At 44.2% G+C, this 27,754-nt stretch overlaps 2 protein-coding genes across 4 annotated transcripts; one reads left to right on the forward strand and one right to left on the reverse strand.

Annotated features, from left to right (window-relative positions):
- Positions 1 to 831: 831 nt before the first annotated feature.
- Positions 832 to 13,672, reverse strand: SPRTN (SprT-like N-terminal domain). Its single transcript, XM_007086019.3, has 5 exons — positions 13,079 to 13,672; positions 11,480 to 11,579; positions 7,089 to 7,217; positions 3,507 to 3,768; positions 832 to 2,410 (listed from the first exon to the last, which is right to left on the reverse strand). Exons 1-5 carry the CDS (start codon positions 13,297 to 13,299, stop codon positions 1,662 to 1,664), a joined length of 1,461 nt encoding a protein of 486 aa, XP_007086081.1. The 5' UTR covers positions 13,300 to 13,672; the 3' UTR covers positions 832 to 1,661.
- Positions 13,673 to 13,816: 144 nt separating this feature from the next.
- Positions 13,817 to 22,224, forward strand: EXOC8 (exocyst complex component 8). Of its 3 annotated transcripts, none has more exons than XR_006209360.1 (2): positions 13,817 to 19,416; positions 22,047 to 22,224. XR_006209360.1 is itself a non-coding variant. In XM_042961044.1 (2 exons), exon 1 carries the CDS (start codon positions 13,950 to 13,952, stop codon positions 16,128 to 16,130), a length of 2,181 nt encoding a protein of 726 aa, XP_042816978.1. In that variant the 5' UTR covers positions 13,817 to 13,949; the 3' UTR covers positions 16,131 to 16,144; positions 22,047 to 22,224. The 3 variants fall into 3 exon arrangements, 2 of the variants coding, with proteins under 2 accessions (XP_042816978.1, XP_042816977.1); XM_042961044.1 differs by having other exon boundaries at positions 13,817 to 16,144; XM_042961043.1 differs by having other exon boundaries at positions 13,817 to 16,140.
- The last annotated feature ends 5,530 nt before the right edge of the window (positions 22,225 to 27,754 follow it).

The raw sequence follows: 27,754 nt of genomic DNA on the forward strand, positions 1-27,754 counted from the left end.
ATACTTAAGAAATATCAAAACTTGTCAACACTTCACCAGACAAGCTAAAATGAAAAGGAATAATAGATAATAGTTAAGGTATTAGCTATTAATAGATAATAGATGGTAATAGATAATAGTTAAGACAGATGGATACCTGAAACGCTTCCATACTGCTGGCCCGAGGGTCCCGTGGCAGCATTTTGTAAAGCGAGACGTACATCTACCCTGCAGTTCCAATCCTGGGTATACGCCCAACAGAAATGAGGAAGCACGTTCTCAGCAGCAGCATTCCTGACAGGCAGCCCCAGAGCGGAAAGAACTCCCACGCCCAGCAGCAGCGGAATGGATGAACGAACGCTGGCATATTCATACAAACGCCGCAGAGCAATGAAACAATGAACTTAGGCATCTACACCGGCGGCAGCAGCGAGGACAGTACCTTTATGAAGTTCAAAAACAAGCTCACCCACCCATCTGCGGTGACGGAGATGAAAACCGTGTTACCTTTGGAAGTTGTGGGTTCGGACTTAGGAGTGGGCACCCTTGAGGACACCTCCTGCGGGAACCGCAGCGTTCTCTAACTTGATCTGGGCAGCAGGCGCCCAGGGGCCCCCCCCGGGGAAGCTCACCCCGCTGTACACTGGGGATCTGGCCCCTTAGGAACACACAGGTCGTGTTGCAACAAAGTCGAGAAAAGGGAGAACCCGTGAACTAAACTCTCGGGAATATGCCAACCAACGTGCTAGAGGCGTCGCCAGAGACAGAAAGTCGGCAGACGAAAGTATCTTCCTTCATCTCTTTGCCAGAGGTGGAAAGGAGTATTTCCGAAAAGAATTCTACTTTTCAAAATGCACAAATGGTATTCCTTTTTATTAGAACGATTACAACTTTGGCTTACGGCTCACAATACTGTTTCCAGAGAACGCGCTACCGTGAACACCACCGAGGCAGCTCTGTGACGTTGTACGTTCCAGGTGGGTAGCGCCGGATCCACTCACTCGGCAGCGCGTTGAGAAAACCGCTCAACCCTGGCCTACGAAACTGCAGTAGCTGTTTGTTACTGGCAACATTCTAAAAGAGGTTTATTTTACTGTACTCCTTATGTACTTGAACCTAAAATCTGCTGCCACCTTTCAGTGATGACAGAACTAAAATTCTTTAAAACAGAGAAAATTTACTTCCTGTGAAGACTGAAAAAAAACAAAAACAAACAAAACAAGCCTCTGAGTACCCTGAAACAACTAATATGCTGTGTACCCCAGATTGTGTTTTTTGGTCAGTATGTCTGACATCAGGAAATTAACATCAGTTCTAGGACTGAGTTTTAATGTAACTGAGGAAATGCTCAGTGTAACCAAACACCGGACAGGATTCCTCACGGAGCATTCTGAGGAAGGTGTACAAATAAAAAGATTAACCGCAAGAACACGAATATCTAAAAATTCTACGTGTATACATGCAGAGTAAACTCTGCGCTACGGTATACACAAGGCAGGAGTGAACGGTAGTGCCTTTAAACATAAAACATTTTTCATTATAATCTCATGTGTATATATAAAATAGAACTAGATTCTAACCGACAAATCGGAGTATGTACCAGAACTTCCTGAGGGCCTGACACTAGACTAGTGAGGTAATACAGGTGGCGTGAGACACCCGTCTGTTTTCCGAAGACCTTTTCAACTTTTGCCATCGACGCTAGCGCCTTCAAGGCACCGGTCCAAGTGCTCGTTAATTTGCGACTCTAGGACTTCGTTCCAACAAACAGGACAACTGACCGCTCTGCTCTGACTGGCTGAAGGGCTGGAGCTCTGAGCCGCGGCTGGAGGACGTGAACTCCACTCGGGATCACTTCCACCACGTTGCACTTGCTCTTTCTTGATAAAAAGCTCGTCAGAAACAGACTGGTCTTCTAGCCTGGCTCGTTTACTTGGCAATCTCTCTTCGGGCCCGCTCCCGTCCGGGGCCGCGGTCACAGGTGTCGATTCCGGGGCTTTTAAAGAATTTCTCGGGGCTATCTTAGAGGAGGGGACCCTTCTGTGAGACGTGGAAGAGACGGAGTTTTTAGGGAGGTCGCCGCCTGCCCCGCTTTTTGGTGGAGATCCACTCACGCTTCTGCAGGCCTTCTGGTTGGCAGCTGACACTCTAGGAAAGTAGCTGCTTACGACATTTTGGCGACTGGCAGCAAGAACAGGGGCGACGAGAGAGGTTTTTTTGCTTGGACCATTCTGTTCGGAGTTCACCTCCATTTTAGAATTAGGTCTCAGAGCTGTTGCTGAGCGGTCTTGACTTAAAAGATCTTGGGTCTTATTGACGGCATGTGAAGTGACAAATCTCCCGGACAAAGGCGAATTGCTCGCGTCTCCCAGGACGTATCCTTTCCCACTGAAAGGGATCAACAGCTGGGTCTCACCTCTGTTGGGCTGATCTGCAAAAGAAAGCAGAGGTTTTCCTGACTCGAGATCAACACGGTAACAAATGTCGAGCTAATGGACAGGTTTTTTTTTTTTCAAAATGAAGAAATACGGTTTTATTCTGTAACTTCGGTCCCCGCACTAACTACTTATTCGTCGGGAGGGGGACGATCTGCAGCGGTCAGGGGGCGCTGGTGGGGCAAAGGCCAGAAAACAACATCCTCTCCTATTTAGATCAGGGGTTCTACCATCCGAGGGCCACTAGCGAAGGCACTTGGACCTTGAAAATCGCATAGCGGTCTTGCGGTTCCGCCCCAGGGGGAAAAGTCTGCTCCCACATGCTTCGCTTTCCTCCGGCTCGCACAAAATGAGGATGCGTCATCTCCCCACGGACGTTCTCCAGCGCCTCCGCTCACTTTACGTTTCGGATTCGGGAAGGGCAGCTTACTACGTGCCTGCATCCAATCAGCAACTCGCCAAGGGAAGAAGCATTAACTCAGCGACCTGGTTCCCTCTTCAAGAGGCAGTGACTCTGAACTTCATAGGAAACGGATAAATCTTGCAGATGAAGGACCAGCACATACATGTCATATCCTTTTCCCATTCTCCCAATGAAAACACGTCCATCCACAGAAGTCACTCGGACAGAATCCAACTGATAGGAAGGGGTGGAGTCAGGACTGATTCCGGGCATTGTTATTTGAATCCCTGTTTTTATTTTGACAATCTTTTTGCCTTCTGTTTCCCAGTGACTCAGTGAGCCCAGACCGGGAAAGGGACTTTAGTCTCTAATATGGCCAGTGCAAACCATTTCTCCCTTAGCTCCCCTCCATACAGAGCAGCGTGAGTCACACTGGCAAAGGGACTTTTTAGTCTCTGATATGGCCAGTGCAAACTATTTCTACCTTAACTCCCCTCCATACAGAGCAGCGTACGTTTTTCTACCACCATTTCAGAAAAAAACGTGATCTTTTGAGGTCCACACTCGCAAACATCTACACCAGCAACAATCCTTAAGCTCATCTAAACACCGCTCCTCCCCAGGCCGGGGCTGGCTTTTTGGGCCATCAGCCGCGGTCTCGGCAGAGGTGGAAGGACAGACAGAAGTACCTTTCTTTTCGGCCACCGGCTGCCTTCCTGGTTTTGTCTTCCCCTTGCCTTTCCGGGCGTAGTTCTCCGGCTCCTTGATCTTCACGTAGGTGCCACCACACTTCTGCTGGTGCTCTGCCCACCAGTAGTCGTGAGCGGACGGCGCCCTGTTGGTGGCGCGTTTGACGTAGCCATAGTAGGGCTTCTTGTGCCGACACGGCCCGTCACAGCGCCACCAGTGTCGCCGGTACTCATCCACCTCGTCGTGGAACGTGTGGTACACCTGCGCGGACAGAACGCGGTAGGCGTTAGGGGGGCAGGTTAACGATTTCCAGAAAATACACGGGCAGCCTTTTCTCGGTTTCAACCTGGCAGCTTCCGAGGGCTCTCTGCAGGGATACCCGGGGGAAGGTGGCAACTAGATTTAGCTTCTGTTCGAAATTTCACGTTAATGGAAGGGCAGCAGTTCATACTCCAGGAACTGTGTAAAGATAGAAAACCACGAGATTGGAAGACAAAAGAAAATATTTTCTGACTCGCCAAAAGCTCTATCACATGCTAGAAGTTTTACAGACCAAATCGTAAAACGATCAAATATTTGGATAAAGACAAAACTGTGCATAGTGCCATGATAAGGAAGAACTGTTGCCACTGCTCAGTGGCAACTTTGTCCTCAGAGGTGACAGAACTATAGGGTCCTGGACCACCTGCTGCAAATTCTCGACCCCTGCCACCCAGCACCCTGCGCTGTCCCGGCCTCTGCCACACCCGCTATCCACAGCCCTGCAGCTCTTTGCTCCGGTCTCTGTAACGAGCCTCATGGGGCAGCATTTTATCTGGTTAAGGCAAAGGCTCCCCAGGATCGTTTTCATCTTTGTTCCCCTAGTGGCTAACTTAGGCTCCGGCACAGTGAGTACCTGCTTGCTGCCTGGGTGAGTGGAAAGCTTCACTCCTTGACTCAAATAAAATTCTCTGCGAATGTGCTTTTTGATCCTTACATGAGATCCTTTCGTTTCACCTTCTACATGGAACCTTACTCAGAACCCAAGCAGAGGACAGATCAAAGAGGTCTGAAAGGAAAGTTAGCCCTACCACCTTGGGGGCCTGGAGGATAGCAGGGCACCATTTAAAAACCGATAATCTGGGGCGCCTGGGTGGCTCAGTCAGTTAAGTGTCTGACTTCGGCTCAGGTCGTGATCTCAGAGTTCGTGAGTTCGAGCCCCGCGTCGGGCTCTGTGGTGACAGCTCAGAGCCTGGAGCCTGCTTCGGATTCTGTGTCTCCCTCTCTCTCTGCCCTCCCCCATTTGTACTCTGTCTCTCTCAAAAATAAATAAACATTAAAAAAATTTTTTTAAAAACAACAACAAAACCCCAGAAAGTGTCTTTTAAAAAAATAAATAAAAAATAAAAGCGGGTAATCCTAAATAACCCTGAGTACCTTTTTCTTCTCTCTTCTCAGTGGAATGTTACTATTGTACAAGATAAGGAGCATCTGTAGATGAGACTTTTTTATTTTAATTTTTAAGTAATCTCCACACCCAACGTGGGGCTTGAACTCACAACTTCAGGATCAAGAGTGGCATACTCTACCGACTGAGCCAGCCAGGCGCCCCAATGAGACTTTTCTTAACCAGAGACTGAACTTTCTAATAAATTCCCCTAAGGGAATGTGAAGCCTTCCATAACTCTACACCTAGTTTTATAGCACCTCTCCATCCTAAGCAAAAATCTCGTATCACTTGGCAAGCGTATCAGTAACGCACGGTATATGAGGCACAGAAGGAACTGGAGGGCAGAGGTTTAGGGGCAAAGAGATCTGGAACGCCCGGCCACTACTTCGCTTCATTTCTTGGCCAAAAAGATCAGGGAGTGGGATCTGTTTTGCTTCCAAGTCCTGTAACAACTCCTCCAGCATGGGGATGTGACTTCTTTAACGACGTAGTCACTAAAATAAAATTGTGAAACTGGATGCCCTGTGGAGTTTGTTATAACAGGATGTAACCTGTAAAAGCAAGGGGTGTCCACTCAATAAAACCTCCTAAATGAAAACACACAGACGGCTGAGATAAAAGAATAGATGCTCTTTTTCCAAGTGAACAAGAGGAAGTATACCGGGACTTTGCTTAAAGTGAAAACACCAGTGAGGAAACTAAAAGCCTTTTGTACTGTACTAGCAGCTCCATACTTCTTCTGCTAATTTGGATTTGATGGGGCTGATTTTTAATGCAAGCTACTTTCTTGATGTTGAAGGAACTCTATGCGATAATGAAAAGAGCTCTAGAGAAAATGAAAACCAATAGCTAGAAAAAAACACACACAGAAGGTGAACATTTCCATTTTCCACCACACTGGTCTTTACCGCCCTTTAAAGGCAGGAAATAACCAAACACACCAAAGAATTTAATCTTTGTAGGAACTAAGATTCTATTTGGTTCAGTCCAATTCGGTATTTGTTAAGGCCCCGTCGGGGCACTGCATTACACACCTTATACAGAGGTCTACAGAGAAACAAGAGCTACCCGGTGTTCAGAGGTTTGAGAGCAGAATAAAATATTATAAAAGGTACAAGAGCTGCTGAGGACATTCAAAGGAGGGAGAAGGTCTAGCCCACTGCAAAGATGAAGTGCATTTGACAGAAAACAGAGGAAATGGCCTATTTTAGGAAGAGGATGTAGGAGGAGAGGCACAGGGGGTGGAAAGTTCACTTCGAAACAAGATAGTACAGGGGCATCTGGGTGGCTCAGTCGGCTAAGTGTCTGACTTCAGCTCAAGTCACGATCTCACGGTTTGTGGGTTCGAGCCCCATGTCGGGCTCTGTGCTGACAGCTCAGAGCCTGGAGCCTGCTTCGGATTCTGTGTCTCCCTCTCTCTCTCCCCCACCCCTGCTTGTGCTCTCTCTCTCTCTCTAAAATAAATAAACATTCAAAATAATTTAAAAAAAAAAACTAAAAAGACATTACGGTCACTTGATAAAATGCATCAGTAATAAAAACAACTGGTATTTAACTTGTGCTCAAACCAGGCTACGACGTTTTGTATTTTCTCCTCTGATCCCCCCCAAGGACCCGCAGATGAGTTCGTGCTGCCCGGGAGTACGCGGGGGTGCAGAGAAGTTAGGGAGGAGGCCTCACAGTTAACCATCCACAGAGCCAGCATCTCAACCCAAGCAGTCAGGACTCCTCACACTTTTTTGACCCCAGGCTCTGCTTCCTACAATATTATGCAGAAAGAGGAATCAAGGAAGACTTTCAGTGAGTGTAACGACACATGAAACGACAGAGCACAGGAACGATCGGAGGAGGAGGAGGCCGTAATCCGGAAAACGAAGTTAACAAAGAGACAAATGTCATAACCCAGAGGTACCTCGGGCCTGCGGTAACCACGCACAACATGTCACACCAGATGTGCCGCAAGGCGACAGCAAGGGTGCTACTGTGAGGCCCAAACAAGCCAGTCAGCTTCTCTCAGCCTGTCTTACCACCCACCGTGGAAAATCCTCAAAGTCGGTACTCGTTTCCACCCTGTTGTCTATTTTCAGTGAAGCCCCAGGAAGTACAGAGTAACTAACGACTAAAAATCATAAACGCGCGCGGCTTTACACACCGTTATGTTGGCTCCGGTCAGGCGATTGATGCGATGCATATGTTTGCAGAACTCTGGGCCGTGCCCTTCCCGGTCTTTATCGTTATTAGTGACAAATAGATAGGCATGGATCATTTCATGCAAGAGGGTCTGAAACAGAAACATATAAATGCATTTGTTAGGGCGCTTTTGAAGAGAGAAATGCATTTTCCTTCTCTACCTGGGGACCTAACTTCCCTTGGATCACAGGCTCCTTTCAGAAACTGTTAAGTCTTGAACCATTTTGCTAGAAAAATTACGTACACATACATTCACAAAACTCAGCGCATGATATCTGAAGTTCTGCAGATCCCAGGTCAAGGACTCCTGTCGCAGGAAAGCCCTTTTAATTCTTACTCAGAATCCAAAAGGAAAGATCAATGAGCTCAACTACATAAGAACTTTAAAATTCCGCATGGGGGAGAAAGCGGCATTGAGTGAAAAGACAAATTCAGAACAACGTGCAGTGCCTCTCACGGGCTACTAATTCTTCAAATATAAGACCGACTGAAGTCAACAGGAAAATGACCTAAAATCCAATTTTTAAGTGGGCAAAGGTTATAGATGGCTCACAGAAAAACGTAAATGACCCATAAACATGAAAAGAAATGTTGGACTTCATTTATAAAAATAATTACAAATTCATGCTACCTCTCGCTTATCTAGAGCAGTAAATTCCCGAAGTTTGACCCCATTAGTAAAGCTAAGGGAAGCAAATGTTCCCAGCTGTCTCTGGCAGGAGGTGCAAGATGGTATAAACCCCCACGGAAGAGAATTTGGTAAATCTCACAAAATGACAAAAGCATTTATCCCTTGACCCAGCAATACCTAGGCTAATAGGAAAGGTCATAGGTGCAAGGTATTTTCATTGTGGCATTGTTTATGGTAGCAAAACAATGCAAGTAAGTGTCTAGCAATAGAGAGCTGGTTGAATGAACTATGGAAAATCCTTACAAAATTCTACAGAGTTAAAAAAAAATGAAAAAGATCTCTGAAATCATTTGGAGGAACCTACAGAGTACATGGTTTTAATGAAAAAGGCGAAAAGCAGAAGACAGTACACAGTATATCGTGTAAGAAGTCTGTTATGTGATCAGGAGAGGGAATAAGAATGGACATAAATATTTGCAAAACAACAATAAAAGAAAAAAGAAACTAATGGCAAGAGTATCATACAGTAATTGGGGAGTTCTGGATACAGGGATGGGGTGGGACATTTCTCTGTGTACAGCTTTCCAGAGTTTGGGGATTTCTGAATATGTAAAATTTTAAAACACACAAACAAACACTAAAACCTACTGCTCTGGTGAATAGCATCTGAAGGGAAATCCTGTGACTGGCCCAGATTTCGTCTGAGTTTGTACTTAGAGAAATTCCAAAAATCTCTGACTTAAAACACCACCATCACCACGCTCCTGCTCATTCCCACACCACGAATGCAGACGTATAGGTGCAGAATTAAAAGTATTTAAAGCTGCTGTTTCATAATTGGTCCTAAAAAATATGAAGACGTTTTTTAAAAAGTGAAAGTCATACAGGTCTTCAAGAACAAACCTTGTTCATAATTTTTATAAAAAGGATTCCTGCCAGAAGAACCAGATTGCCATTAATGAATTGTAGGCTTATCAAATTATGCCGAACAGAGAAATGGGTGTGTCAAGCACTGTAACTTGGTCATTGTGAAAACACCCCTTTTACAACGATCGACTCTGTATCTCTGAAAATGAACTTAATCTTTTCAAGTAAATGCCACTCTACTAGGACTCAAATTCAAAGGGCATTCCACATTTCAATTTTGTCCAACATTCTAAAGTAATGATCAGTAACTATTCTTACAAAGGAGGAATAAATTTAGATCCCTAATTTGGGGTTCAACGGAAACTTCCTGAAAGCGGCACACGGCACCACACTGAACGTTTCTATTTTTGTGTATTTTCTATTTTCCACATTTAGGCTAGATTCAAGGTTCTACTCAACACGGTCCCAAAACACCTCTATTTCCCACCACTGGGTTCTCTACCTGGCCAAAAGCAACTACTTCTAGTCCTCAATATGCCCTGAGATTCACGCCTCAATTTTGCTCACAGCATCCTATTCCTTCTGCCAAGAGTAGTTTTCCTGTACCATCTCTACTTGTCAGAATCCGATCTGTCCTATGAGGCTCAGCTCCACGTTTTCATTTGCAGCAGGAGCAATTACACAGCGGTAGTGATGAGGGGACAGGACAAGAGCTTTAGGGCCAGGGAAACTAGAGCCTACCACAAGGGTTTGTCACTTATGATGCACAAGACCTTGGACAAGTTACAACTTGCTGCTCGTTGCTAAAATGGGGATATCCTAATCTTGCGGGGCTACGGGAAAGGCACACACTGGATTAGCTATTAACTAGATGAACACTAGTCCAAAATCTGGCATATAATACGTGCTCAATAAAGAGTGAGAGGCAGGAGTGGTGATGTTAGGTAGTAATAAAATACACACGCGTATGAAGCTTTTCTTCTCTGTCCTCAACCAGACTCAGTCCTTTCCTTTCCTGAATCCTATTCATTATAATATGGGTCGCTACGTTATGTACAGGCCAGAGTCACACTGTTCCTCCGTGGGCCTTCTTACAGTGATCTGATATTGTAACTTTCTGCCAATAGCAAATGCTCACTTGACAGCACTACCACACATTTTCCATTCTCTTCTTGCCCATTACTTTAAAAAAAATTTTTTTTGTAATGTTTATTTGCTTTTGAGAGAAAGAGAGAGAGAGAGACAGAGAGACAGAAGAGCGAGTGGGGGAAGGGCAGAAAGAGGGAGACACAGAATCCGAAGCAGGCTCTAGGCTTTGAGCTGTCAGCACAGAGTCCAAAGTGGGGCTTGAACTCAGACTGAGATCATGACCTGAGCTGCAATCAGACGCTTAACCGACTGAGCCACCCAGGCGCCCCCATCGCCCATTACCTTCAAAAAGAACACTGTTCGTGTGTTTACTTAATCATTTACACAATAAATATTCATTATGCAACTACTACTCTAATTAGGGCTCCTCAGAAGGTTGATTTGGTTAATTAAGTTCAACTTTTTTGTTTTATGTCTACAGTTTTTTTTCCGCTTATTCACTGAGTTACCAAGAGTGTTGTGTTTAACATCTGCAACTATGATTATGGGTCGATTATTTCTCTTTTTGCTTCTACTAATTTATGCTTCATGTAGTTTAAAGCTGCATTATTACTGTTAGAATCATTATGTGTTTTTATTTAATAGATTATTTTACCATTATAAAACGTGAACCTTTTTTTCTAGTAAAACTTCTTCCCTTAAAACCTTTAGTTTGCTACAGTAGCTTTCTGTTAGGGTTTTGGATGATATACTTTTTCTGAACCTTTCACATTTAACGTGTGTGTGACTTTAAGCACACCTCTTTTAATCTAGTATGTCATTCCACGTCTTAAACCAGTGCTTTGTCCGTTTACATTTAATATAATTACTGATATCGTCTTTACACCTACCCTTCTTTTTGGAGGGCTTTGTTCCTTTATTCCTCCTTTCTTTTTTATTAATCAAGTATTCCTGTTGTACCATTTTATGTTTAGTAGCTATTTACTTTTTTTTTTAATTGTAAAAAAAAAACCACAACACAAAATTTAACATCTTAACTATTTTTAAGTGTACAGCTCGAGTGTTAAATATATTCAGTGTTCTGCAACCCATTACCTTTTATTATCCTTAAAAACAGCATCTTTTGTATTTCCAAGCATATTTTAATGTACTTCCCATCCAGCCTCTACCACTCTATCTTCTTTGGTGCCTACGTTTCAAGTTATACAATTGGGGCAAGACAAGTCATACTGGGTATATCTTGAGGAATTTCAGACATCTTCTAAACTCAAACTAACCATAATCTGGGAGCTCCTGTGGCTCCATTTTGCTAGTCAAGTGCCCTCACTCATGTGGGCTGGTTCTACCAGCTCAGCTAGATGTTCTGGGAGGACAGCGTCATTGTGGCTGAACAGAGGACAATCAAAATTTGTGTGCCTCAATAGGAAGATATGAGTCCTGATTTTGCTCTGCTTCTTAGTATGTAACTTAAACTAGCTTACTTATGCTCTCTGAACCTTAAATTTCTTCATTTATAAAAATGAGGACAACACACACATTGCACATAAACAAGGTGGCTGTAAAGCTCAAATCCGGTATTATACCTGAAAAACTTTAACTGTGAAGAACCATAAAAATATAAGGTAACCATTATTATTGGCCCTGCAATTAAAGTTGTGAGGAAATAAATTTTTTTTTTACATGTATAGGTGAATTCACATCAGTCTAAATCAATAATAAGCATTTTTAAATAACTGAGGTAAGAACCAAGTTTATGCAAAGGATACCTCTACAAGATCCTTTCTCGGTCTCAACTTTAAAAGAGGTTCACTGAGCCGGATGGAACACATTCCGCCCCTCCCTTCATAGCTGCATATCCCAGCACACCTGGAAAACAACCACCACAAAAGCATTATTTACCAAATATACACAAAAGAGAAATAGAAATGAAAGAGTAAATCACTTCACACTAGTTCACACCAGGACACCCTCTTTGTCAGGAGATATTTGCACCTCACCCTAGGGAGAAAGAGGTGTGAATGGTAGTGACATTCACTAGTGTCAGTAGTGACAGGCAGTGACTGTCCCTTGGCCTTGCCAGGCTGCAAGAGCCCAAAGAAGATCATCCTCTTCTGCTGCGCCCAGTCTCCTCCCTACAAACTGTAATCGGTTTGCGGTGATTACGGCCAGATCGCCATGAACACGTCTCCAAAGCGGTAACAGAAGCCTCTATGAAGGAGATTTGTTCTTTACACACAGTTTTGTATCATTATCTTAACCTGGCTTACTTAAGGCTGTCGTGTAGCACTTCAAAGACAAGCACATAGAACACAATCCCATCTTAAACTTGTTAGCTCAGTTCATGTGCAGGAATAGATGATTTCAAATTGGGACTTCTCTCCTTGGTGGGAAAGGGATCCTTTTAGAGGCATCCCCTAAGATCCCTTGGGTCCAGCAATATGGAAACGGTCAACCCTGTCCCCCTTCTAACACCTGAGCTCACTACTAAGTGGTGGTGTCTTAACGAGCACGGAAAAGGACAACACCCACCCTTGGGAGGCTTCCCTGTGTCCTCAGCATTCTTTCTTTGGGGCAGACTCGATTCTCCCTCCTGGGTCCCAAAGCACTACCATAAGACAAATCTGGAATGTGCTAACTGATTTTCAAGCGACGGGAGATTCAGAGAAATATCCTTTCGGGACCCCTGGGTGGCTCCCGCTTTCAGTTCCGGTCATGATCTCGGGTCCTTGAGTTCAAGCCCCACCTGGGGCTCCACACTCAGTGTGGAGATTCCCTGCTTGGGATTCTCTCTCCCTCTCCCCCTGCCCACTCCCCCCACTCGTGCTCACTCTCTCTCAAAAACAACAAAAAAAACAAAGGAATATCCTTTTCTCTGTGTCCTTTATTTGCTTTTTAAGTTTATTTATTTCGGGAGAGAGCGCGCGTGCGCGCGAGCACAGAGAGAGGGAAAGAGAATCCCAAGCAGGCTCCGCACTGTCAGCCCAATGGGGGAGGGGGATGCAACTCACCAACCGTGGGATCATGACCTGAGCCAAAACCAAGAGTCAGACACTTAGCTGACTCAGCCACCCAGGCGCCCCTCACTGTGTCCTTTATAAATCAAACTCTTGGCGAGATGGGCCACACAGCTTTCCTCAAGTTGTTGGAGCACGAGAGAGAGAGAGAGAGAGAGAGAGAGAAGGGAAGGGAGAGATACACCAGGAGATGCTGGCCCAAAACAAGACCGACACCGACACTCCCCTCCACCCCCCGCATTTCACAGACCCTGGGACCACTGGGGACGGAGAAAGAGGAGAAGTTCACGGCCGGCGGCTGCAGAAGAGCTGCCAGCCGGTCTCTTTTCCCCAGCGGGGTTCGAGACTCACAGGGTCATTCGCATGCTCCACTTCACCTCGACAGCCTCCAGCTGGCCCCAGAAGAACCGATCGTTGAACTGCACAAACAGGGCCTGCAAATCCGGGGTTGGGTCCACCAACTCCCAGGACGCGTCCACCAGCGACAGGGGCGCCTGGGCCCGGTCGCGCTCCGACGCCTGCAAGTTCCACTCCTCCTGAAGCCGTAGTGCCAACACCAGATCCTCATCCATCTCCGCCGGGATCCCAGGCGGCGTTCGCCGGCGTTAAGCGGGCCCCCGGGGGAGGCCGCGACTCCACCTCTCTGAAGCGGCGGCGGCGGCCTGACCCGGCTCCTAGGAGATACCGGCTCTCGGGCTGCTCTCGGGGCCGCCCGCCGATCTCGCGAGAATTCAAGAATAACCGGCTCGAGAACGAGAACTGAATTTGCCCCAAACGCCGAAGCCAAGATTCTGCGGCTTAAAGTAGAGAACTCAGCATGACACCTCTTAGTGGGCTCAAAACGTGGGTTCCCAGGCCTTGGTCTAGAGGAAGGTTTCAAGAAACCGGTTACCGCCTTTACGCTTCGCCACTAACTTCAAATACCAACGTCACGCTCAGAACATGCGCAGTACCCACGTCTCGCTGCCTCGCCCTCCACTCTCTTCCGCAACAGAGCCTCCGGCGCGTGAGCCCTAGCCGCTGGCGTTCCCGCGCAGGCGCGCTGTCTGCGCTCGGCCCCTGCGCAGGCGCAGTCTGAAACTCAGCCCCGGGCGCAGGCGTACTCGTCTCCCTTCCGTCCTGCTTCCTCAGCCCTGGAGCTCCGCGGGACTTGGGTGGGTCTCGACCGCGGCGGCACCCGCGGAGGCGGTAGTGACAGCGACTGCGTGAGACTCGGGGGGAAATGGCGATGGCGATGTCGGACAGTGGGGCGAGCCGTCTGCGGCGGCAGCTGGAATCGGGGGGTTTTGAGGCCCGGCTGTACGTGAAGCAGCTCTCGCAGCAGTCGGACGGGGACCGGGACCTGCAGGAGCACCGGCAGCGCATCCAGGCGCTGGCGGAGGAGACGGCGCAAAACCTGAAGCGCAACGTCTACCAGAACTACCGGCAGTTCATAGAGACTGCCCGCGAGATCTCCTACCTGGAGAGCGAGATGTATCAGCTCAGCCATCTGCTGACGGAGCAGAAGAGCAGCCTGGAGAGCATTCCGCTTACCCTGCTCCCGGCTGCCGCCGCCGCCGCCGGGGCCGCCGCGGCCTCTGGAGGAGAGGAAGGAGGAGGTGGCGCGGGGGGCCGAGACCACCTGCGGGGCCAGGCTGGCTTTTTTCCTACACCCGGGGGCGCCTCCCGCGACGGTGCGGGTCCGGGCGAGGAAGGGAAGCAGCGCACTCTTACCACTCTGCTTGAGAAGGTGGAAGGTTGCAGGCACCTGCTGGAGACGCCGGGGCAGTACCTGGTGTACAACGGGGATTTGGTGGAATACGAGGCGGACCACATGGCCCAACTGCAGCGGGTGCACGGCTTTCTCATGAACGACTGTTTGCTGGTGGCCACCTGGCTGCCTCAGAGGCGTGGGATGTATCGCTACAACGCCCTCTATCCCCTGGATGGTTTGGCCGTGGTCAATGTCAAGGACAACCCGCCCATGAAAGACATGTTCAAGCTGCTAATGTTTCCCGAGAGCCGTATTTTTCAGGCGGAAAATGCTAAAATCAAACGAGAGTGGCTGGAAGTGCTGGAGGAAACCAAGAGGGCCCTCAGTGAAAAAAGACGCAGGGAACAGGAGGAGGCAGCGGCCCCACGAGGGCCACCGCAGGTGCCTTCCAAGGCCAGTAACCCATTTGAGGACGAAGACGACGACGAACCAGCTGTTCCTGAGGTAGAAGAAGAGAAGGTGGACCTCTCAATGGAGTGGATCCAGGAGTTGCCTGAAGACCTGGATGTCTGTATCGCCCAGAGGGACTTTGAAGGGGCCGTTGACCTGCTGGACAAATTGAACCATTACCTGGAAGATAAGCCCAGCCCACCGCCTGTTAAAGAACTAAGGGCCAAAGTGGATGAGCGCGTCCGACAGCTCACGGAGGTGCTAGTTTTTGAACTCTCCCCAGATCGTTCCCTGAGAGGTGGTCCCAAGGCTACTCGAAGGGCAGTTTCTCAACTAATCCGGCTTGGCCAGTGCACAAAGGCTTGTGAGCTGTTTTTGAGAAACAGGGCAGCAGCTGTGCATACCGCAATCCGCCAGCTTCGCATCGAGGGTGCCACTTTACTCTACATCCATAAGCTATGCCACGTCTTCTTTACGAGCCTTCTTGAGACTGCAAGGGAATTCGAGACGGATTTTGCAGGCACTGACAGTGGCTGCTACTCTGCCTTTGTGGTCTGGGCGAGATCAGCCATGGGCATGTTCGTGGATGCTTTTAGCAAGCAGGTGTTTGACAGTAAGGAGAGCCTCTCTACAGCGGCTGAGTGTGTCAAAGTGGCCAAGGAGCACTGTCAGCAACTGGGTGACATCGGACTGGACCTCACCTTCATCATCCATGCCCTTCTGGTGAAAGACATCCAAGGGGCCTTGCACAGTTACAAAGAAATTATCATCGAAGCCACTAAACATCGCAACTCTGAGGAGATGTGGAGGAGGATGAACTTGATGACTCCAGAGGCCCTGGGCAAGCTCAAAGAGGAGATGAAGAGTTGTGGGGTGAGGAACTTTGAGCAGTACACCGGGGACGACTGCTGGGTGAACCTGAGCTACACGGTGGTTGCTTTTACCAAACAGACCATGGGCTTCTTGGAAGAGGCACTGAAGCTGTATTTCCCCGAGCTGCACATGGTACTTTTGGAGAGCCTGGTGGAGATCATTTTGGTCGCTGTGCAGCATGTGGATTATAGCCTTCGGTGTGAGCAGGATCCAGAGAAAAAGGCCTTTATCAGACAGAATGCATCCTTTCTATATGAGACCGTCCTCCCCGTGGTGGAGAAAAGGTTTGAGGAAGGTGTGGGGAAACCTGCCAAGCAACTCCAGGACCTGAGGAACGCATCTAGACTTATTCGTGTGAACCCCGAAAGTACAACATCAGTGGTCTGATGCTCACGTCGTGGGTATATGTATACGTATATGTTGCTCATATATTATTTATATTTATATATTAAGTTGCATTAGCATATTCTTTATAGTCTCAAACACAGCTTAAAAATAAAAGATGCCCTCTCAAACAGAAATGCAGAATCAAAAGGAAAAAGAAAAGAAAGTTCCAATTAAGCCCCAATGACAAAACATTGGAATTGTTAAAATACATGCTTTCCTTTTAAGTTATGCTAAGAATATGTTGTCATACTGCAGCATTTCAGTGTATCCTTTGAGTCAAAACACACTTCCTTACAGTATATTTTACGCAGCACAGAGAAATCCTATCTAAAATACATAGGGTTTAAGTATGTTGTGAAGTTTCCCCGTTGACTAAAATGTTAGGTTTCTTAAAGAGTACAGTTCCATACAAAACACCCTGGTTCATATACTTCCCCACCTTAAAATGTGATTGAACAACTTTGGGAAAAGAAAGGGATTGAGAAGATTGGTTTTAGGGTACATTTTGGTCAAAAGAATTCCTTCTTAAAAGTGGCTAGTTTGTGGACTCCAGTACTTGGAACCTTCTAGAATACAAGGGGGAGCTTTCATAAAAACAGTTCAGCAAACATTTCCAACGTCATTTGAATGGCTGATTATTTTGAGCTGCTAATTAGCAGCTTTATGATACTTGATTTGGGAGCATTTACTTGAATCTTAAGGACTATGGTAAAAAACATTTTCAACATGTTCCTGAACTGTGTGAATTTCCAGCTGGAGCTTTTGTCTTTATCATATTAAAAAAATAAAAATGATTAAAGAAGCAGGACAGACTGAGGAACCTGGCAACCGCCAGTGATTTTTAGCTGCCTCCCCCGGTTTTTTCCGTGTAAATTATATAGTGGCTCAGACTTCATGCAAATGGGAGAAAAGTATACATGGAAATATTTATGTAGATTTCAGGTCTGGGTGGATGGGAAAAGAGAAAAAATCATATGCACACCCTATAGTGTTCTCAAGTATGACTGCTTTGAGCAGAGATCTGCTTTTGGTTTTTTTTGTAACAAAGTAGAGAACAAAAAAGTGAGACCGTGTGCCCAAAGCAAAGGGAGGAAACGAACTTTTGGTGACTCCTACTGCATGTTTCATGTTTTATATTTTCCTTTATTCTTAAAAGTGAATATAATGCTTCAGATTGTTTAGTGAAACAAAAATAGCTCAAGATATTTGAGCTTCCCAAGGTTTCTGAACTACTGTTTCTACTGTACCTTGAGCATATCTCTCATCCGTGGAGAGAAATTGTGCTCAGGTTCATTTTTCCACTAGCTTTCAGTTGTGATTCTTGTCCAAAAGTGCCATTTCTGATGCCACGGACTTCAAAAGGTCGTATCTTTTTCCTGAATTAAAATAGTGATATTAAGACTGGAAATTAGGTAAAACTTAAAATTGCTTCCAAGAGTGGCTTAGGGTTGCGAAGCTCCTTGACGTCATTACTCATTGGCAGAGGAGCCCTTTTATTTATTTTTAGCGATGCCTTTTAAGGGTGGAAAATTATCAGAGGTACAGATTTTCTTTGATTAATTTTTCACATACAGTTAGGATTTTCTAGATAACAAAAAAAAAAACTATAAATTGTCTTTTTTAAGATCACTGGAAACATGAATTTGATAAAAACTTTTACGATTACTTTGTGCAACTTACGGTTTCTAAAATTATATTGTGTGAAACACATAGCGTGTAAATATTTGATGTTGGGTCCAGGAAATGATACTTTGGAAGTCAAAACTTAAGGCATGAAGTTGTAAAAACTTAAATGTATATACTCAGATAATTCAAATGGTTGCGTCTTCATAGAACCGTTTGCTTTTTAAAACTGGAAGTACAGAATTTTCTTCTGGTAAAATCTGTGTGTTCCTTGATCAGAGTTATAGTTGTTGGTGATTCAATTACCGTGGGAAGTTGATCAAAGACCACCACCAGTGTTACAGTGTACCTTTGTGCCAAGACAGAGCCATTACATTGCATTTCCCAAAGTGGAGTCAGAGCTCTTCTCTAATTCTTGTTTCCTTAGATTCCCAAGTGCTAACAATGGAAAGAAATTGTCCAGAAATATATAGTACGTGCTGTAATATACCACCGAAGAGTTGATTGCCTTTGCTTGTTTGCCTCAAACAGAACACTGTCGCTCGAGCTTGGAATCACAGACTTGATTGAATTCATTACTGTTGCAAAAAAGACACCCTGTGGTATTAAGTCTCTCTTTGATTAAAGCCTCATTGAATTTAAAGTGCTGAACACTCACTTTTCTTTAAAATACTACCTATAGTTAAATTATCGGCACTTGTATTTTGCAACTTGCTTACCTGGGATTGGGAATTTGGGGCTCGACATGTAGGATAAAATCAGTACATGTACATCTTGCTTATTGATATGCTGTGATACGAGGGAATCTGAAATGTTTTATCAAAATAAAGCTTAAAATTTTTCTTACGCTGGATAAAATTGGTATTACAATGTTATATCTCTCTTCTTTAATTAGGATTCAGTATTCTTACATTCTTGTTACTGAAATACTGTTTCATGAGCCCAGGTTTTGTTTTTTTTGGTTTATTTTTGTATATGGGGATGATAGGTAGGAAGCTGTTAGCTAATTGAAATAAGTGTTCTGCTTACTATCCGAATTGTGATCAAATCAGATCTGTTTTTGGGGGACTCTCTTGAGTGGGAAATTTCAGACACACAAAGTGTGAATTGGCTCTAAAAAGTGGGTTTGATGCCATCTGCACATCCTAAATGAAGGAAATATAATGTCGGCCATGTGACCCAGGACCTAGGAACATAAATGACAAGGGTCTGTTTTTTTAATACATACAGATCCTGAGGGAGCTTTCACATATGATTGATTTAAGAAGTAAAAGTATTTGTTGAGTGCCGTGCCTCACATGGACCATAATGCGGGGTGGGGAGGACAAAATAAATTTGAGCATGCTTTCTCTGAAATGCTTGAGACTTGGAAAAAATAGAGAATAAAAAATTGGAAAAAAATAGGTTGGAAAGGAAATGAAATACACAACAGTGTGATGCAAATTGCGTCAATTAAATAATTGAGTGCAGACAGCGTTGCAAAAAACCCCAAAGCCCTGTGTGTTGTCATTTTCGTGCTCAGTAATTTCGTGGGAATACTGAGAAGGAAGAGGGCAGCATTGTTTTGAGAAGTTTGGAGAGTCCTCATGGATTTGTTGGCCTTGGAGCTGGCCCTTGAAGGATGGACAAGATTTAAATGCACAAAGGAAAAGGAAGAGCAAAGGTGAGCAGGGACACAGAAACGGGAGTACCTGAGGCACAGGCTAGGATGGGCTGCAGGGACACACGGAAGATGTTTCAAATATTGGAGGCAAGAAAGGTGGGGTCATTAATTCGTGCTTATTAAGAAAGCTTGAGCCCACGCAGAAAGGCGGGAGGTAAAAAGGGTCATTGCAACCAAGCCCGGTGACCCACTCACCAGAGGTGGCCACTCAGAAGAGTTTCTCGTACATTTTTTTCCCTCAGAAATTGGACTGGGGACACCTGGATGGCTCAGTCCGTTGAGCGTCCGACTTTGGCTCAGATCATGATCTCACAGTTCATTGAGTTCAAGTCCCACATAGGGCTCCTAGAAATAAATACTTTAAAAAAAAAAAGAAAGAAAGAAAAAAGAAATTAGACTGTAGTATACATTACTGTTCCGTATCTTGCTTTTACTCACCAATTCAGTATTTTTAAGACTTTTACGTGAATACCTGTAGCTACACCTACTGGGTTTTGGGTTGTTTTTTTTTTTTTTCCTGTGATTTAAACAGTATTCAGTCACATTGAATGGATTTATCATGATTTTGCATTTTCCAATTACAATACTTTGTTGGCTTCAGGTTTTTATGATTACAAAAACTCCTGAAAAAAGTTCCCTGTAGGTATATCTTTGCTTACGTGCGTGAATATGTCTATAGGATGCATTTCTAGAAATTGCTCTACCAAACTCTACCTTAAATTTAGGCAAACATTGCTAAATTGCTCATTAGGCAAGTTGAACCATTTTACCTCGTCCCAACTATGTACAGTACCTGTCCACATCCATTCATCCAGTTTTAAATAATCAGATTATTCTTATTAGTAATACAATTTATTTATTTTTACTAATCCTATCTGTGAAAAACTAGTACCTAGTTTCGTTTGTAATTTTTATGAGTGAGGTGAGCAATTTCGTATTTTTTTAAGCTACCCGTTTATGTTCTTTGCCATTCTTAGATTATCTTTGTGTTACCATTTTGCCGGATTCTATTGAATACTTGGGAAATTCATGAGTACGAAATGCTATCAGTGTTTCCTACTGTCATTTATTTATCTACTTATGTAGTATAGTAAATTAAAAAATTTTTTTAATGTTTTTTTTATTTTTGAGAAGGAGCACAGGTGGAGAGGCGCAGAGCGAGAGAAACCGAAGCAGGCTCTGTGCTGTCAGCGCAAAGCCGGATGTGGGGCTCGAACCCTCCAACCCGAGCCAAAGCCAGATGTTCAACCAACTGAGCCGCCGAGGCACCTTTGTAGTATAGTAAATTTTAATTGAACCCAGGTATACCTGGGTTTTTTTTCTTCTCTGTTTTCCATCAGGCTTAGAAAGACCTTACCAGTCAGATTCTTACCCTACCCAGATTCTAAAAATGTCATGTTTTTGCTCACTTTAATATTTGATTTTTTCCCACTTATAGTTCATTTTAAAGAATGATGTAAGAATCCCATTTTCCCACAATAAGCACGTTGTTTTCACAGTTTTGAATTGTCCTTTTTCCTCACTGACTAGAAGTGCCATTTTAATAATACATTACATTTGGGGGTGCCTGGGTGGCTCAGTCTGTTGGGCACCTGATTTCGGCTCAGGTCATGATCTTGTGGCTCGTGGGTTCGAGCCCACATTGGGCTCCGTGCAGACAGCAATGAGCCTGCTTTGGATCCTCTGTCCTCCTCTCTCTCTGTTCTCCCCTGATCGCTCTGTCTCCCTCTCAAAAATAAATAAACATTAAAAAGGAAAAAAAATATATTACATTTGTGCTAGGTGTGTATCTGAGTACATTTTTAGGCTCTGTATTCTGTCTCACTGATATTTCTATTTCTGTGCCATTATCAAGCTGTTTTAGTTACCTGTAGGTTTGTAGTATAATTTAGTAACGTGGCACTGGCCTCATTCTTCCCCTGTTTGACATACTTATTAGTCAAGTTGCATTTTGAATAATTTTATGATGTCCTCTACCACCCCCCCGAAAGAGTTGGCATTCTGATTGGAATCATATTGAGTCTGTAGGCTGATTTGTAGAGAATCGATATCTTTGTAATTTTGAACTGTATAATTCCTATTCAGGTATACAAGCAGTTATTCCATGTTTCAGTAGCATTTGCAAATTCTCTTCAGGTAGATCTTGCACGTTTCTTGGTGAGATTATTTCTTGGTACTTCCTCTGTTAATGCTTTGGGAATGGAACATTTACCTCCATTATGTTTTCTGACTGTTTGTAGGTAGGAAACGTACTGTTTTTTAATTACAGATATTGCAACCAGTGCCTTAATTAAGTTATGAGTTTTAATAGTTTCCCAGTTGTTTCTTTGGAGTTTTCAAGTATATAATCACATCACCTGCAAATAAAGATCATTTTGCCTCATTTCAATTTTTACACATCTTATGTAGTTTTCTTAGTATCTGTATTAAGTTGAACATCCAGAACTAGGTTACATCACTCTTTTTTGCTTGATATTCCTACCTAAGAATTAGGAATTATACTGGATGTGTATCTGGTAGGAGCGTTTTTCCTATTTGTCCATTGAAGCCTGACATTGGCTTTTGGTCATTATGTTAAGGAAGTGATTCCCTACTCTTGTTAACTAACAGTTGTTTTTATTTTTTTTTAGGTCCGGGATGCATTCTGAAATACCAAATGAATCTTAGCGTCTGCTGAGCTCATCGTGATTTTTCTTCTACGTCATATTAATTGGATAAGTTTTTAAAATCGATTTCCTAACACTGAACCACACTTACACCCTGTGAATTAATTCTATTTGGTTGCAATATATAATTGTTTTAATATACTGCCTGATTCTAATGAAGACTTCATTCACATTTTTGTATCGGTATCCATTAGCAATATCGGTCTATGATGGTGTGTGTGTGCTTTGTCATGCTTATGTCATTCATGAGGTGCGCGGGGCCTGATAATAATGATAATGAAATGATAAGACACATTCTCATTTCTTTCAGTCCCCAAACAGTGAGAATGAAAAATCAGACAGTGTGACACAGCTGGCTTGTAGCCCCTCAAATCAGAATTCGTCACTCTAAGCTTATAGGACAGTTAGAGCTCTTACAAAAAGAGATAAGGAGGCGTTCCATTGACCCTCCTCTCCATTCCATTTTACTCTTTAACAGAGTTGTACGGGACATGCAAGATACATGTATGTTAAATATATTCCCATTATGTTGAGAAACACATGTATGTTTTAATCTCACACCACACATACAGAATATTTGCATTTCATTTTTTCTCATCGGCTTCCCTAGAGCAGTGTTGGGCATAACATAGACACTTGATAAATGCTGATTAATGAATATTATTGACTGGATGATTCGAATAACTAATGACAGTTCTCGGTTATGAAGGTCCTAATTTGCACCGGGCCCTTTCCAGGCATTATCTCATTTGACCCTCACAGTAAGTCTGGAAGATAGCAATTGTTCTAGTCCTTGTCCAGCTAAGGAAAGAGACAGAGAGGTTGCTGTTTGGCCAAAGCATCTCCCCACTGAGCATGAGAGGCAGTGCTCAAGGCCAGGTCTGTTCAACGCCAAAGCAACATTCTCTACACTCCACCTTTAACCCTACCACTACTAATACACAGAATTCTTTCAAATTGGTGTTTCTTTGTACATTTTCTGAAGATGAAATTTTCTTGTCATGTGGCTCCATCAATAAGAATCAGAATATTTAGGGCATCTGGGTGGTTCAGTTAGTAGTTAAGCGTCTGATCCTTGACTTCAGCTCAAGTCATGATCTCACAGTTCGTGAGATCAAGTCCCACGTCGGGCTCTGCACTGACAGCACAGAGCCTGCCTGGGATTCTCCCCCGCTCACACGTGCTCTCTCTCTGTCTCTCTACATATATCAAAATAAATAAACATTTTAAAAAAGAGAATCAAAATATTTGACATGGAAAAAGTTCAAGTATGATAAACAACATGCAAACCTTCCTTTGGAGAACCATTTATCCATGATTACAGCACCTTTAACAGGTTATTTTATCTAATCTTCACATCAGTCTCTGAAGGCATTAAGGTTTTGTGAAGTTAAGTAATTTGCAAGTAATTCAGCCTGTAAAGAGTTCCCATAAGTAGCCTAGATGGGATTTGAACTCAGACAGACTTTCTTCTAGGGCTGGCTTCTGAGCCAGTAGGCTAGATTATTGGATTTTGTCTGATGGTTGACATCTCACTAGTATAGATCACTCTTTATTTCAAAGGTTTATCCATTTACAGTTGTAAGTATTCTGTTAAAGTTAATGGTGTTTTGACAGAGGATATCATAATTTATAATTTCCTTAAAGTGGCAGATTTGAGTTAATGAGATAGATAGAACCAGATTATTTGCATTAGCACCAATTTGGGTTTTTTTAAAGATATTTTATTTCTTTGTTTATTAAGTAATCTCTATGCCCAATGTGGGACTCAAACTCATGACCCCAAGATCGAGTCACATGCTGCACCAACTGAGCCAGCCAGGCGCCCCATTAACACTGATGTGTACATTATTGAATTCTTTGCAATTGGCAAAATTAAACAGTCTCAAACTTGAAGAAATTTCACTGGGCATGAAGATACATATCACTTAGCTGTTTAGATGAACCTTCTAAACAGGTGAGTAGGTGTCATTTAAGTAGGAAAGTTGCAGGACAAGAGCTTATGTCTTAAATGTCACATTTGATTACTTTTACCTAATATGTTGACTTACCCTCTCTAGCTAAACATGTCCCTCAAAGTTACAGGATCCACGCCAATGTTGAAGTGTCTCTAAAATATTTGTGTGTGTAGCCTCAGCCATTGCTAGGGGGAATTTCAGTAAACTGGGTCACTGGCACTTTGGCGATATTTACAGATTGGAAATAATTACAGAGCTATGGGGCACCTGGGTGGCTCAGTCGGATGAGCATCCAACTTCAGCTCAGGTCATAATCTCATGGTTCATGAGTTCGAGCCCCACGTCAGGCTCTCTGCTGTCAGCACAGAGCCTGCTTCAGATCCTCTGTCCCCCTCTCTCTGACCCACCCCCCGCCTCAAAAATAAATAAAACATTTTAAAAAATACAGAACTATACAAACCATTTGACCCTATGATCCATTTCTGGAGATTTATTCTACAAAAATATTAGCATACTTCCTAAATTAAATTTACTCCGTAAACTTATGTGATTTACGAATCAGATATTTTTAAGTTTATTTATTTTGAGAGGGAGCCAGCAGGGGAGGGGCAGAGAGAGAGGGAGAGAGAGAGAATCTCAAGCAGGCTCCACACAGTTGGCACAGAGCCCAAGTCAGGGCTCAATGCCACGAACTGTGAGATCATGACCTGAGCCAAAACCACGAGTCAGAGGCTAAACCGACTGAGCCACCCAGGCCCCTGGAAATAAGTTTGTAAGAACACTTCCAGTTTCCGGTTTTGCATGTAAGCCCAGAAGTCTCCCTCTGTCCTGATAAGTAAAAGCTGAAGAGACTGAAAAAGCAGCCAGTCTTCTTGGATCCACAAGTAGGGGTGGGGGTGGGGCACAGGTGGGGTCCGCCCCCAGACTGAAGAGACCAGTTGGCAGATATAGGATGTCTTATCTTACTAGAGCAGAAAGAAGTTTAGGGTAGAAACCAGTGCTGGGGCAGAGAAATCTGAACGCTCACTGGAGGCTCAGTGCCCAAAACTCTGAGAGTTAACTCCAGGGGGACCCCCACTGATGAGGGAAACAAAGGCAAGAAAAATGTCATTTAAATCAAATGCCCTTACAGCCTGCAGCCCATTGATAGATGTCAGTGTAATACTCCCCAAGACGTTCATGACTGCCTTAACGCTTAATGTTGACACTTCCTTAAAAACTAAAAGCAACCTTACCTTGACAATAGCTAAATCTTCAGGGTCCTGGGAGACCCTGCTTTCAGCATCCAAAAACTCCTTGGAGACCTCCGTTATCTATACGTCCCTCCCCTCCCTCCACAAACTTAAAAGTATATAATCAGTCATTCCTCACAACCCCAGTGCAACTCTTTCTGCCTATGGTCCTGTCCCCGTGCTTTAATAAAATCACCTTTTTGCACTAAAGTAGTCTCAAGAATTCTTTCTTAGCTCGCGAACCCCACTTCAAATTTCATCACTCACCATATTGTGAAATATACCTCCTTCTAGGTTCTCCTAGTATCAGAGGAAAATCCCCAGAGGCTTCCAGCAGGGGGCAGGGCAAGGTACTTCCTGAAAGAGGATTGAGCACTCTTTTTCTTAACAAGGCCCGCCCTCAGGGGAGACTAGTTAACCAGAGCCTAACCTACTGGGGTATCATCAGAGCCTAGCTGACTGGGGAAGGGAATACCCAACCCCAGCCCACTCTAGCCAGCCTGTCCCACCCGAGGGGGGCGAAAACAGCTGAGAAACACTCCTGAAATTCACTAAAGACAGACCTCCTCATTGGATAGTACAGCCCTGCTCCCCCGCACTCACCATATCGCTAAAGGCCTATTTACAGCAGTTCCTTTCTTCCCCGGGAACCCCATGTGCAGCCACCAAGAAAAAAATGACAAGGCGTCCCAAAAGGCAAAAACAGAATTTGAAGAGACAGAGCAAGCATCAGAACCAGACATGACAGGGTCCGTTGAATTGAAAACAGACTGGGAATTGAAAACAACCATGATTAAAATGCTAAGGCCCCTAACGGATAAAGAAAACAGCCCGCAAGAACAGATGGGCAGCAGTAATGCAGAGATGGAAATCTTAAGAAAGAACCAAAAAAAAAAAAAAAAAAAAAAAAAAATGCTAGATATAAAAGCAACTCACAAAAGCCCACATCGTAGTGGAAATGAAGAGTGCCTTTGATGGGCCTCTTAGTAGACTGGACCTGGTTGGGGAAAGCTTCAGGATGTATCAACAGAATGCTTGAAAACCGAAAAGCAAGGAAAACAAAGACTGAAAACCAACCAAACAAACACAGAACAGAATATCCAAGGACTGAGGAACAACTGTAAGAAGTGTAACAGGGGCCCCTGGGTGGCTCAGTCGATTAAGCATCTGACTCTTGATTTTGGCTCATGGGTCCTGGGATCGAGCTGACAGCACGGAGCCGGCCTGGGATTGTCTCTCTCCCCTCCCCTACTCATGCTTTCTCTCTCTCTCAAAACAAATAAACATTAAAAACAAAGTGTAACATATCATAATGAGAATACCAGAAGGAAAAGAAGAAGGAAGAAACACAGAATATTTGAACCGGTTTCGCTGAAGCAGTGTTTGTATCAGCAAAGGAATGGAGACTACCCAGAACCATATCAAACTTCAGTGCGCATGCACAGTGTAATACCATGCAGCTTAAAAAGGAATGCCCTCTCCAGGTACCGAGGTGGAAACATGTCTTAAGTAAGTTGTTAAGAGGGGTGGCTGGCTGGCTCAGTGGGCAGAGCGTATGACTCTTCACCTTGGGGTCATGAGTTCAAGCCCCATGTTGGGTATAGAGATTACTTAAAAAAGATTTCTTAAAACAGGGGTGCCTGGGTGGCTCAGTCAGTTGAGCATCCTACTCTTGGTTTTGGCTCAGGTCACGATCCCAGGGTCGTGGAATCGAGCCCCACGTCAGGCTTTGCACTGAGTATGGAATCTACTTGGGATTCTGTCTCTCTCTCTCTGCCTCTGCCCCTCTCCCCCACTTATGCTCGCTCTCTCTCTCTCTCTCTCTCTCTAAAATAAATAATAATAAATCAATTACTTAATTAAATAAAAATATGTTGTTAAGTATAAGACAACATACAGAATAATCCTACAGTGTGCTGCTTTAGGAGTAAAAAAGGAGAAAATACAGTTGTATATTTGCAGAGAAATTCTGAAGGGGTCTGGGCAGCTAGAACTGAGTAGATGGAGACAGGGATAGAGATGCACTGTAGATTGGTTTTGTTTCATTTTGTTTTAGTACTTGAATGTATCACCTTTTTCAAACCATTAAATAAGAAAAAGAAAATTAAGTACGTGATGTTAAAAATTAGATCCAGGGGCGCCTGGGTGGCTCAGTCGGTTGGGCGGCCGACTTCGGCTCAGGTCATGATCTCGCGGTCCGTGAGTTCAAGCCCCGCGTCGGGCTCTGTGCTGACAGCTCGGAGCCTGGAGCCTGTTTCAGATTCTGTGTCTCCCTCTCTCTCTGCCCCTCCCCTGTTCATGCTCTGTCTCTCTCTGTCTCAAAAATAAATAAATGTTAAAAAAAAAAAAATTAAAAAAAAAAAAATTAGATCCACTCTCTGTTCTGTGCTACATCTTTCCAGCACTTTTGTTCTATACATTATGTGTGAGGTCTAAGGATACTTATTATTTTTTTAAATGTTTATTTATATTTAGAGAGAGA

This window comes from Panthera tigris, chromosome D2, assembly GCF_018350195.1.
Source record: "Panthera tigris isolate Pti1 chromosome D2, P.tigris_Pti1_mat1.1, whole genome shotgun sequence".
Lineage (NCBI taxonomy): Eukaryota > Metazoa > Chordata > Mammalia > Carnivora > Felidae > Panthera > Panthera tigris.

Coding starts and splice junctions, on each gene's coding strand:
- EXOC8 (XM_042961044.1), top strand. CDS start 13,950: ATGGCGATGGCGATGTCGGACAGTGGGGCGAGCCGTCTGCGGCGGCAG.
- SPRTN (XM_007086019.3), bottom strand. CDS start 13,299: ATGGATGAGGATCTGGTGTTGGCACTACGGCTTCAGGAGGAGTGGAAC. Junction 11,580..13,078: donor TGGAGCATGCGAATGACCCT/GTGAGTCTCGAA, acceptor GTTGTTTTCCAG/GTGTGCTGGGATATGCAGCT. Junction 3,769..7,088: donor TGACCGGAGCCAACATAACG/GTGTGTAAAGCC, acceptor CTGTCCGCGCAG/GTGTACCACACGTTCCACGA.